Genomic DNA, 11,818 nt, shown 5'->3' with positions numbered 1-11,818 from the left:
AAATACTAAAGCATGATCTTTATTCTGAAAATTGCAAGTGACTGAAAACAGTTCACGTTCATCATTTTGTTGCAGAAGATGTGCACTAAAGAGCAGGTTGTGGAGATAAACAGCAGATGTCTGGAGGAGTAAAAGTTTAATACTGATTTTAGAGATCTTGTTTACATTGTCACGTTTAAGATTGAAAATAAATACATATCGAAGCACATATTACAGTATTTGGCTTTAAACAAGGTGACACAATGTTCAAGAAAGCTTAAATAAAAAGCGGTTTTTACTGTGTTGGTTCTTTACGAGGGTGTGGGCTCAGCCCCTAATGTTCCCAGGTCCAGGAAACGCCCCTGGTCTGAACTTTCTTCTGTTAAACAAAAACAAAACTGAGGTGATTGTAATTGGAGCCAAAGAGAAACGATTAAAGGTCAGCACAGAGATTCAGTCTATACACTGAATAGTACCAGAACCCTCAGGTCATCTGGATCCAGTTTTTTTTATCAGTTCCCAGAGTCAGAACCAGATATGGAGAAGCTGCATTCAGCTTCTATGCTCCACATGTCTGGAACAAACTCCTAGAAAGCCTCAGATCAGCTGAAACACTCCAGGTTAAAGACCCACCTGTTCTCTGCTGAATGGAACTAGTTTTTATTTAGAGTCCAGATCAGCATCTGTTTCTTTTCAGCTGGAATCGTTAAACTTGATCATGTTTTAATATTGTCTTTCCCCACACTGGAACTTTATTTCTTGTATTTAATCTTTTTTATTTAATCTTTTTCTTTCTGTTTTTATTTAATTAATTTTATTTCTTTTAATCTTTCTTTTTCTTTTTTTTTAATGCACTTCCTGCACCCCAGTGTAATGTTTAATGTTTTATGTAAAGCACTTTGAATTGTCTTGTACATGAAATGTGCTGTACAAATAAATTTGCTTTGCATCTACTGGGCTGAGATCTGGTGACTGTGGAGGCCGTTGGAGTCCAGTGAACTCATTGTTGTGTTCTTTTACTGTTTTATTGTCATATTAGTTATTTCTGTTCCTGTCTGAAGGATGTGAACAGAAACTAAAATGATACTAAAACATGATCGTCTTCATGCGTCTTGGTTCTGTTTTTATGGTACAAAGTTAACACTTTGTGACCCGGACACGTAAACGAGAGGGTCAGAGGATGCTGAACACAGTTTTATGCTCCACCTCGTCTTCCTTTTTGTTCCCCAGTAGAATTTGGAATAACATACAGACCAGAGTGGAAATGAATGCCAAGAAGAGAATCTAACATGGAATAAGACATACAAAAAATGCACGAAATAAAAGTTACTTTTTGAGGAATTAACAGCTGTTTTGATCAAAGACAAAATAGAAAAGTTTCTCACCAAAGTGGGCCAAGAAAATACCCATCGCTCTCTCTGTCCATCTTTTCATTTCTGTAAACTATGACAGACAGCTGACCTGTACAGTGAACCATCATCCCTGCAAACCTGGACAATCTCCGAGGAGCCGAACTGGAATCATCCCAGAGGTTCTTCATCACTTACTTAGAAAGTTCAACCTGCCTCAGTCACCGTCAGCCCTGCACAACCTGACCTCCGTCCACCTGATCTGTTCTCTCCAGAGAAAAAGTTGTGTTCTTTTTTACCATTGTAGACTTGGTATGAATTCCAGTGTTCCTCAGTGGTCTATGGGACCTGCAGACTGTTAAACACCAGTATTAATCAAGTTCAGGCCATTCATTTATTGTCCCTGATGGGAAACTTCGTCTGTAGACAGTCCCAGAAAATGGAAACATTACAACAAACAATTAAAAAAGAAAGAAACAACACACATCAAATGTTTCGTTGAAAATATCACTGTCCAATGAAAATGACAGGAATAATACGGACTGAGGGAAGAAGGTCAGGTCCTTTGTGCAGAGAGTAACTCTGGTTCTGGGTTCCCTCAATAGTTCTGGCTTTTCAGGACCCCGTGGTGCTCATATACAGGAGGTAGTGAGGTCTGTAGACCACCTTCACCACCCTGCTTCATTTTATTCAGAGCTCTTCGCTCTCAGACTGTAGGTTTACTGGTAGTTCCTAGAGGAGCTAAAAGTAGAACGGGAGGCAGAACCTCCAGTTGTAACATTCTCTCTGTGGAACCAGCTTTTAGACCTCCTCTCTACCTTCAGGTCATCTTCTAACTTTCCTTCCTGATAAATCTAATAGCAGGTCTGGCTTGGTTACCCCGATCCATCCCTTAGTCCTGCTGCTATAGGCCAAGGTTGCTGGGGGACATCCCATGATGCACTAGGCTCCTCTCTGCTCTCTTTACTCTCCATGTAGAAATATCTGACATTGATGTTGTCATTCATTTGTGTTTCTCTTCTTTCTGAGCAAGAATCCCTGAATTAGAGTTCTGCTGCTGGTTCACCCCTCTTTCCTGTCCTCTCCACCCCCAACCAGTGAAGAAAGATGGCTGTCCTTCTTGGTCCTGGTCCTGATGGAGGTTTTCTTTCCTGGTTCTGGTTCTGATGGAGATTTTCCTTCCTGGTTCTGGTTCTGATGGAGATTTTCCTTCCTGGTTCTGGTTCTGATGGAGGTTTTCTTTCCTGGTTCTGGTTCTGATGGAGGTTTTCTTTCCTGGTTCTGGTTCTGAGGGAGGTTTTTCTCTCCACTGTCTCCTTATACAGCTCGGAATGGAGGATTGAATCAAAGAGAAGATCTGATCCAGTCTGGAGGTTTTCTTAGGTCATTATTTAATAAGCTGGTATATGAGCACAGTTATTAGAAAGTGTACTGATGTGGATCATCTAGGGGATTTGTTTTAATCTGATTATAACTGGGCTAAAATTAAACTGGTTTAACTGGGAATTCTTTAGTTGTTTTCTGTGTTGATATTTATCTGTAGAAACTGTAAAAAACTGAATCTTTTACAGATGACATGTCTTTGAAATGATCGTCTCCTGCTCACACTGAACGTAGCCTTTAACAGGAGAACCTGCTCCAGGTTTCTTTCAGTCCCTGGACAGTATTTTGTGGATCTTTGTATCTTCACATGCAAAAATCAGAGCATCTGCAGACTGCCTGCATGCGCACGGACCGGTGATGAGGACGCTGATCCGCCCCCTCCTCCTACGCGCCGGAGGCTGCACAACCCGCAGCCTGGGATGTCAGACTCTCTGCGGTCCAGTTCCCCCAGTGTCCCCGGCTCTTCTACTGTTCTGGCTACCAGGATGCCGACTGTGACGAGGGAAGCTGAAGGCGGAATGGACCAAACCTTCCAGTTCTTCCTCTAACTCTGGAAATGGATCCGACATCCGCCCGAACGCATCACGGTATTTCTCACTTTGCTGGTTTGTGCACCGTGTGCGCGTGTGTGCATGTTGTCTCTGCGACAGCTCGTCAGCGTGATGTTCTGCACTTGTTGAGTGATGATGATGGTGTATGTTTGTGTGCGCGCGCGGCTTCAGGTGTCCTGGTTCGATTCTGTCATTGTGTGTTGAAGCGTTTTGCTGCATGACCCCACATTCAGAACACCTCTGAGGAAGCTTCAGGATCAGGTGGTATCAGCTGACAGAGGAACATCATCTCAGCATTTTTCTCTATGAAATTTGCATATTAAATTAATAAAAATGTCAAATAATCATGTTGAAAAAGTAAGAACAGTAATCATCCCTTAGATGTCCCCAATTTAAAAAAAGTTGGGACTCTGTGAACTGTAAATAAAATAAAATAAAATGCAATATTTTCAAATCTCATCAACTCATATTTTATTCCCAGAAGATAATCATATCATGAAACTGAGACATTTCAAAATGTGATGGAAAATATGAGTGAATCTGCTGCAGCAACACTTCTGGCAAAAGTTGGAACAGGAGCAACAAAAGGCTGGAAAAGTAATCTGTACAAACCAGAAACAAGTGGAGGAACATTTGACAACTAATCAGGTTAACTGGCAACAGGTCAGTAACATGACTGGTATAAAAGGAGCATTTCAGAGAAACAGAGTCTCTCTCATGAAAAGATAGACAGAGGTTCACCAATCTGAAACAAACTGGCTCTAAAACTGGAACAATTTCAGAAAAATGTTCCTCAGACTTTGAAGATCCACCATCTACAGTGTAAATTATCTTTAAAAGATTAAGAGAATCAGAAGGAATCTCTGTGTGTTTGGGACAATACTGAATGCTGGTGCATGTCTGCATTAAAAGCAGACATGATTCTCTACTGGAAACCACTGCATGGACTCAGGAAGACTCAAGAAGAAACCACTGTCTGTGAACACAGTTCACCCTGAAATCCACAAATGCAGGTTAAAGCTCCATCATGCAGAGAAGAAACCAGATGTGAACAGGATCCAGAACCAGTGCCGTCTTCTCTGGACCAAAGCTCATTTAAAATGGTCTGAGGCAAAATGGAAACCTGGATGAAGATGTGAACTAGTTTGTGGAAAGCATGGACGGCGTGTCCTGCAGACTAAAGAGGAGAGGGAGCATCCAGCTTGTTATCAGTGGACAGGTGAAAAGCTGCATCTCTGATGGGATGGGGCTGCATTAGTGCCTATGGCGTGGGCAGCTTCCACATCTGTGAAGCTCCATCAATGCTGAAAAGTACATGGAGGTTTTAGAGCAACATCTGCTCCCATCCAGACAACGTCTCTTTCAGGGAAGGCCTTGCAGATTTCAGCAAGACAATGCTGAACCACATCCTGCATCCATCACAGCAGCATGGCTTCACAGGAGAAGAGTCCGGCTGCTGAACTGGCCTTCTTGTTAATTCTGGTTCCTCATATGATGCAACTTTACACGAATGCAACATGGATGTGATCCACATACTCACTGGAGCTGTTGCAGCTGTGATCCTGTCATGTTTTTTACTTTAGAGTCAAAAAGAGACCCGTAAATGTGCTGGTTTTATAGAAGCAGGTTCAGTTTGGCCCTCAGGTTTGATGAAGGACAAACCTCTGCTCCTTCAGGGAAAGCGAGCCCTGAATTAAAATATCCTGCATGAGACAGGAGAGGAAGAAAGTCAGAGACACAACAGAAATGGATGTATGTCACTGCTAATATGGTTTGATGTTTAGCTGCTTCATCCTTTGGTAAAACACATACAGAAAATAAAAACTCCACAGCTTCTTAACAACAGAGGAAACATTTTACAGACAGAGTTTTAGAAAAGAAAACCATGAATGTAATTATGAGGATCTTGGACATTATTCTGATGTGTACATAGAACCATTGTAAGTGGGCCAGACAAGAATAGCCCAGTAGTTAAATTCTGAACAAACTGTAGTCAAGTCCACAGTTGGACTCTGATTCACGGTTGCTTATTTCAAATAGTCTTTTTTGCTTATGTAAAATTACTCCTAACAAATTCACTTAACAATTCTGAGCTTTTAACTGTTTGTGAGAATGGAAGGGCTTTAGGTTACCCATCTGGCTTTTAATCAGTGTACCCTGATCTAGATGTAAACAGTGGGGTGACTCTGGAATAAGCTCCCTCCTGTATAAAATATATATATATATACACTACTGTTCAAAAGTTTGGGGTCACTTTGCCATGGGATTCAATAGGGAACTGACCCCAAACTTTTGAACAGCAGTGTATATATATATAAAAAGTATAAAACCTATTTATATACAGTTATAATACTAAGTAAGACGTTGTGACTCTTATTTTATTTAATTCTGTTGAGTTTTCCATTTCCTTTTTGTTTTTTTACTGTTATTTTTACTGGTTTCTACCTTTTACTCATTTATATGACTGTAATTGCCAGTAATTGCTTTAAGTGGTATGTTTTAATGTAATGTTTAAAGTAATGTTTTAGCTTTTTTAAAGTCATCTGCAAATTATTGGAAAGTATTATTACTGTAATTTCTTTGTTTGAAAAATAATAATAATACTGTGCAGTTTTTTTTAATATGAATTGATTAAAATCTACTTTTGATTAAAGCCAGACTACTGAACATTGGCAGATTTTCTCTCTTTGGTGCCGTCTAACAGCTAATGTGGCATCCATCTTGTAAAACACAGAGTTTTATAGTTGGACAGTAATGTAGTGTTGCTTTAAAACAAAACATCTGGATCTGAGATCTGTGCTCAAAAGCTTTAACAGGCCTGATCCTATTGGTGGAGCTAGACTTTTATGGGGGGTATTTAGAGAGACATGAGGAATAAAAGATCTTTACATTAATACTCTGGATCACCAAGTGGAAATATTTACAAGTTCAGAATGGTCCATTGAAAGTAAGTTGGTTGTTTTGGGTGCAGAATGTAGTTTGATGTGTTAGTAGGGATATCAGTTCTGGTTTATTGTCTGGTGGTGGTAGTAGACTGGATCCTAATGTGGTAGTTAGGGGATCAGTTCTGGTCTCTCTGTCGCTGCACTACACTGGTTTAAATCTTATTTAGAGAACAGAAAGTACTTTGTGTCAATAGGTAACTTTACATCTGAGCAGACAAGAATTACATGTGGAGTTCCTCAAGGTTCCATCCTGGGGTCTCTTCTTTTTAACATCTACATGCTCCCGCTGGCACAGGTCATAAAGAACAACAACATTAGTTACCATAGCTACGCAGATGACACACAGGTATATATTACAATGTCACCAGGAGACCGAGGCACCGTACAGGCTCTTGGTAAATGCACTGAGGAGATTAATGACTGGATGTGTCTGAACTTTCAAAAATAACACTGAGGTGATGGTCTTTGGAGCCAAAGAGAAATTATTAAAGGTCACCACAGAGCTTCAGTGTATACACCTAAAAACCACCAACCAGGCCAGAAATCTGGGTGTATTGATGGACTCAGACCTTAACTTTGAAAACAAACATTAAGGGAATCACAAAGTCAGAATATATCAAGGGTAAAAGATCTGATGTCTCAACAAGGACCTGGAAAAACTAGTTCATGCTTTCATCTTTAGTCGGCTTGATTATTGTAACAGTGTTTTTACAGGTTTTACAGGTTAGACACCTGCAGCTGCTTCAGAACTCTGCTGCTTGAGTCCTCACTAAGACCAAGAAAGTGGACCACATCAGTCCAGCTCTGAGGTCTTTACACCTGCTGCCGGTCCATCAGAGAATACACTTTAAAGTTCTGCTGCTGGTCTATAAAGCTCTGAGTGATTTATGCTCCACATGTCTGGAACAAACTCCCAGAAAACCTCAGATCAGCTGAAATATTCAGTTTATTTAGATCCAGGTTAAAGACCCACCTGTTCTCTGCTGCATGGAACTAGTTTTTAGTCAGTGCCCAGATCTGCATCTGGTTCTTTTAAGCTGGAATTTTTGTGATATACAAATAAACTTGCTATGCCTTGGTCTACTGTCTGGTGGTGGTAGACTGGATCCTGATGTGGTTGTTGGGGGATCAGGAATGATTTAGTCTTTGAATCAGAAAAGTAACCATCAGCTCAGTTCCTGATATCTGGAACTTTCTGCTGCTTCAGACCAACTTCTACACATCCAAGTCGATGGAAACATGGAAAATCTTGGAAGTGTAGAACTTCCTGTTGTGTGGATGGTGAAAGCAGGTGGGATGGCTGTTTGACACTATGATGGCCCAGATCTTCATAGAAGTCCAGTCTTCATCATGTGGTCTTTATCAGAAAGATAGCTAGGACATCCTGGTGGATGAAGATTTAACATTAGCTCACCTCAAAGAAGGACCCTAACCAACCAAAGGAAAGTGATTTCCAAACTCTGACATGGTCTGACTTAGCTCCTTTTTATCTCAACCAAATGTTCACAAGACACTTTTCATTAAATCCTTTGATCTCTCTCCCTTTTTATGACTTCATGAGAAACTTTGAAAGAAGCTCCATCCCTTTCATGATAGATTGATTGGAAAAATAAAAACAAGCATAAGGAATTTTCCAGTAATTAGTTTAGCCACTTCTACATGGTACATAGAACTGACGAGGAGGTTGTGACGCAGGTGAAGCTCATATTGTCCAGAAAATGGTAAAATGTCTCAGTTTCAACATCTAATATGTTGTTTATGTTCTACAGGGAATAAAATATGGCTTGATGAGATGTATAAATCTTTTAATTCTGTTTTAATTTATAGTTTAAACAGAGTTCCAACTTTTTAGTATTGTAACATCAATCCTACCTACAATTGTGCACTAGTAAAAGAAAAAATAATAATAATGTGTAGGTCTGTCATGGACATATCACTAAGAATGAACTGCTGAAAAATTGTTGCTGTTAAGACTGAATCCAACAAAAAATGAATTTTTAGTTCAGTTATTCAAGTCATAAAAAATATCAAAGAGAGAAAGGAGAGCAGTTAATGATTTAGGAGGTTATCTGTCAGAAATCAAGAGAAATAAATACCAAAACCATCAGGTTACAGAACACAGACAATACATATCCGCAGCTGGAGGAACCCAACATAACTTCCACCTTAGTAAACATTCCCAGCATCTTTACCAGCATTAAACCCAGCATCATTAGCATTATTACCAACATTAGCGTCATTCCCACCATCATTCCCACCATCTTTAACTGAATCATACGCAGCATTATCGACAGCATCATTCCCAGCTTCAACCCCAGCATCATCCCCAGCATCATCACCAGCATCATCACCAGAATCATTCCCAGGATCACACCCAGGATCATTACCAGCATCATTCCCAGCTTCAACCCCAGCATCATCCCCGCATCATCACCAGGATCATTCCCAGCTTCAACCCCAGCATCATCCCCACATCATCACCAGGATCATTCCCAGCTTCAACCCCAGCATCATCCCCAGCATCATCACCAGAATCATTCCCAGGATCACACCCAGCATCATTACCACCATCATTCCCAGCTTTAACCCCAGCATCATCCCCGCACCATCACCAAGATCATTCCCAGGCTCACACCCAGCATCATTACCTAGATCATTCTCAGCATCATCACCAGCATCATTCCCAGCATAATGCCCAGCATCATTCCTGCCATCATTCCTAGCATCATCCAAGCATCATTCCCACCATCATTACCTGAATTATACCCAGCATCATCCCCAGCCTCATTCCCAGTTTCAACCCTAGCATTATCCCCAACATCATCCCCAGCATCATCTCCAGGATCATATCTGGCATCATTCCCATCATTATTACCAGGATCATTCCCAGTATCATACCTGGATCGTTATTAGGATCATACCCAGCATAATTTCCAGCATCAACTCGGCATCCTTTCCAGCATTCCTAGCTTCAACCGCAGCATCATCTCCAGCACAATCACCAGGATCATTCTCAGGATCACACCCAGCGTCATTACTAGCATCATTTACAGCATCATTGCCAGGACCATTTCCAGCTTCAACCCCAGCATCATTACATGGATAATCTCCAGGAGTATTCCCAGCTTCAACCTCAGCATAATTACAAGGATTATTCCCAGAATAATCCCTATCATCATTCCCAGCATCATTCCCAGGATCATACCTGTCATCACTCCCAGCATCATCCCCAGCATCATTCCCAGCTTCAACTCCAGCATTATTACCAGCATAATTTTGAGGTTAATTCCCAGTATCATCCCTAGCATCATTCCCAGGATCACACCTGGCATCATTCCTAGCATCATTCCCAGGATCATTCCCAGCATAAGGCCCAGCATCATTCCTGCTGTCTTTCCCAGCATCATCTGAGCATCATTCCTAGCTTCATACCTACCATCATTCCCACAATCATTACCTGAATCATATGCAGTATCATCCCTAGCATCCTCACCAGGATCATTCCCAGGATCACACCCAGCATCATTACCAGGATCACTCCCATCATACTCAGCATCATTCCCACTCTCATTACCATCATCATCCCCAGCATCATCAACAGGATCATAACCAGGATCATTATCTGGATCATTACCAGCATCTTACCCATCATCACTCCCAGCATCAACTTGGCATCATCATTACCAGTATCATTCCCGCATCATACCCAGCATCATTCCCACCGTCATTCCCAGCTTCATCCTTCGCATTATTACCCTGGAACATACCCAGTATTATTATCAGCATCATTCCCAACATCATTATTACCTCCGCCAACATAACTCTAAGAATTATGGACTGATTCTGAGTAAATTTTCATGAAATCTCAGAATTGGAATAAGGAACAAGAGATAGGATTTTGGGTGTGACCCAGATCACCGCCGGGATTCAGGAATTTTTTTAAGAATACTTTACTATGTGGAGATAGGGATAATTTGCCACTAGAGCTGGAACTCAAATATACTGCCTACAATCATTGGCAAAAACAAATGAAAATGACTTGGTGAAGGTTTGCACTTTCTGAGTGCTTCTAGTTCTTTTTATTTTTTTAATTCATCCATCCATTTTTTGTACCGGCTTTGTCCAGTTCAGGGAATTGGGGGGGCTGGAATCTATCCATCTGGAGTCAGGAGAGAGGTAGGGTTAACCTGGACTGGTCACCACTTTGGTCATCTTGGTGAAATAATCCTTTTTAAAGTCAATGAGCAGTTGTGTCTGCTGTGTCTCCCCAGACGGGTCAGTCCATGGACAGGGTCTGGACTGGGCTTCTGTGACCAGGATGCCACAGCGCCCCCACCACTGTCTTATCCCTTCTACTCTCCTCTGGTTCTGGAAGATGGAGGGAGAGCCCTTCACCTCGGCTCTCTCCTCTCTGCTGTACTCTGCTGGGGGACACTTTGTAGCCCTCTCCTCCTCCTCTTCCTCCTCTTCCTCTTCTTCCTCATCTGATTCTGTCGTCACTGCCATGTCCCTGGAGCAGAAGACTACATTTGCCCTTGTGATTCTCCTCTTTGTCTTCCTTCTCATCCTCATCGTGCGATGCTTCCGGATCCTGCTGGATCCGTACCGGAGCATGCCGACCTCAACCTGGGCTGATGGCCTGGATGGTCTGGAGAAGGGCCAGTTTGACTACACTCTGACCTAGTTGTAATACTCACACCAGTGTTTATGAAGACAGGAAAACATTTCACACCACAGTCTCATGTTCACATTCTGCTGCATGGCTGGATTTTAATCCTATTTTTATCCTACTTGGAAAAAATTCCAGCCGAATGTGTGAATATTTACTGGCTGAAAAGCCGTAGGTGTGGGAAAGATGGCACCTTAACTAGTAACTTTAATAGGTTGGTGTTTGGTTTGCTCGGAGTCTGCTGATCACAGTTTCTTTATCTGATTAAAATGTCTCCATTTTGTGAGCTGTGAAGATGATAAATTCACCCAAATCTCCAGTTACTGCTTTTGTTTTCCTCAGATGTTTCTCTTTGTTTTTGACTCAGTACATTTATAATTTTGGCTGATTAGGCCAATTTTCTTTTTTTTAAATTATAGTCAATATTAATGTTTTTTTTTTATCATACTTTATTTATTTATTTATTTATTTATTTATTTATTTTTGCTGTTAAGGTCAGTGTTCATGGATTTATTGGGGATTTGATTTTCTTTCTCTTTTCACCAAACCCACCTAAATATTATAGAACTACATTAGTTTATAATAGTTACAGGCTGCAGAAATCTATCAGTAAAGCAGCTAAAATCATGAAGACTCGTTCTATCAGCATCATGCAGCCAGAGACTAATTTAAGTTTTTGATGCAGTTTCTTTATTAGACTCACAGAACAATTAAATAAAATTAAGCTTCTTAAACTTAAAGGGCTGCAAACCACCGCAGCCTCACAGCAAGCAGGTTGCTGGTTCGAGTCTCGGCTGTGGGAGGTTTGAACCTCGGGGGCGGTGGCCTTTCTGTGTGGAGTTTGCATGTTCTGCCCGTGTATGTGTGGGTTCTCTCTGGGTTCTCCGGCTTCCGTCCACTGTCGTTTCTGCTACACAGCCTGTGTTCTTGTACCAAATGTGA

General features: G+C 41.2%; 1 protein-coding gene across 1 annotated transcript; it reads left to right on the top strand.

Moving 5' to 3' along the window:
* Positions 1-3,194: 3,194 nt before the first annotated feature.
* LOC121630253 lies at positions 3,195-11,231 on the top strand. Its single transcript, XM_041970420.1, has 2 exons — positions 3,195-3,298; positions 10,479-11,231. Exons 1-2 carry the CDS (start codon positions 3,268-3,270, stop codon positions 10,889-10,891), a joined length of 444 nt encoding a protein of 147 aa, XP_041826354.1. The 5' UTR covers positions 3,195-3,267; the 3' UTR covers positions 10,892-11,231.
* Positions 11,232-11,818: the final 587 nt, after the last annotated feature.

This window comes from Melanotaenia boesemani, chromosome 19 (genome assembly GCF_017639745.1).
Source record: "Melanotaenia boesemani isolate fMelBoe1 chromosome 19, fMelBoe1.pri, whole genome shotgun sequence".
Classification (NCBI taxonomy): Eukaryota; Metazoa; Chordata; class Actinopteri; order Atheriniformes; family Melanotaeniidae; genus Melanotaenia; species Melanotaenia boesemani.
Note: the sequence above shows the minus strand (reverse complement) of the source record. Positions and strands in the feature narration are given on the sequence as shown.

Bases quoted from the DNA above. Each gene is read 5' to 3' on its own strand.
- LOC121630253 (XM_041970420.1), top strand. From the start codon at position 3,268: ATGGATCCGACATCCGCCCGAACGCATCACG. The intron at 3,299-10,478 runs GTATTTCTCACT...GTGTCTCCCCAG, and splicing joins ATCCGCCCGAACGCATCACG to ACGGGTCAGTCCATGGACAG.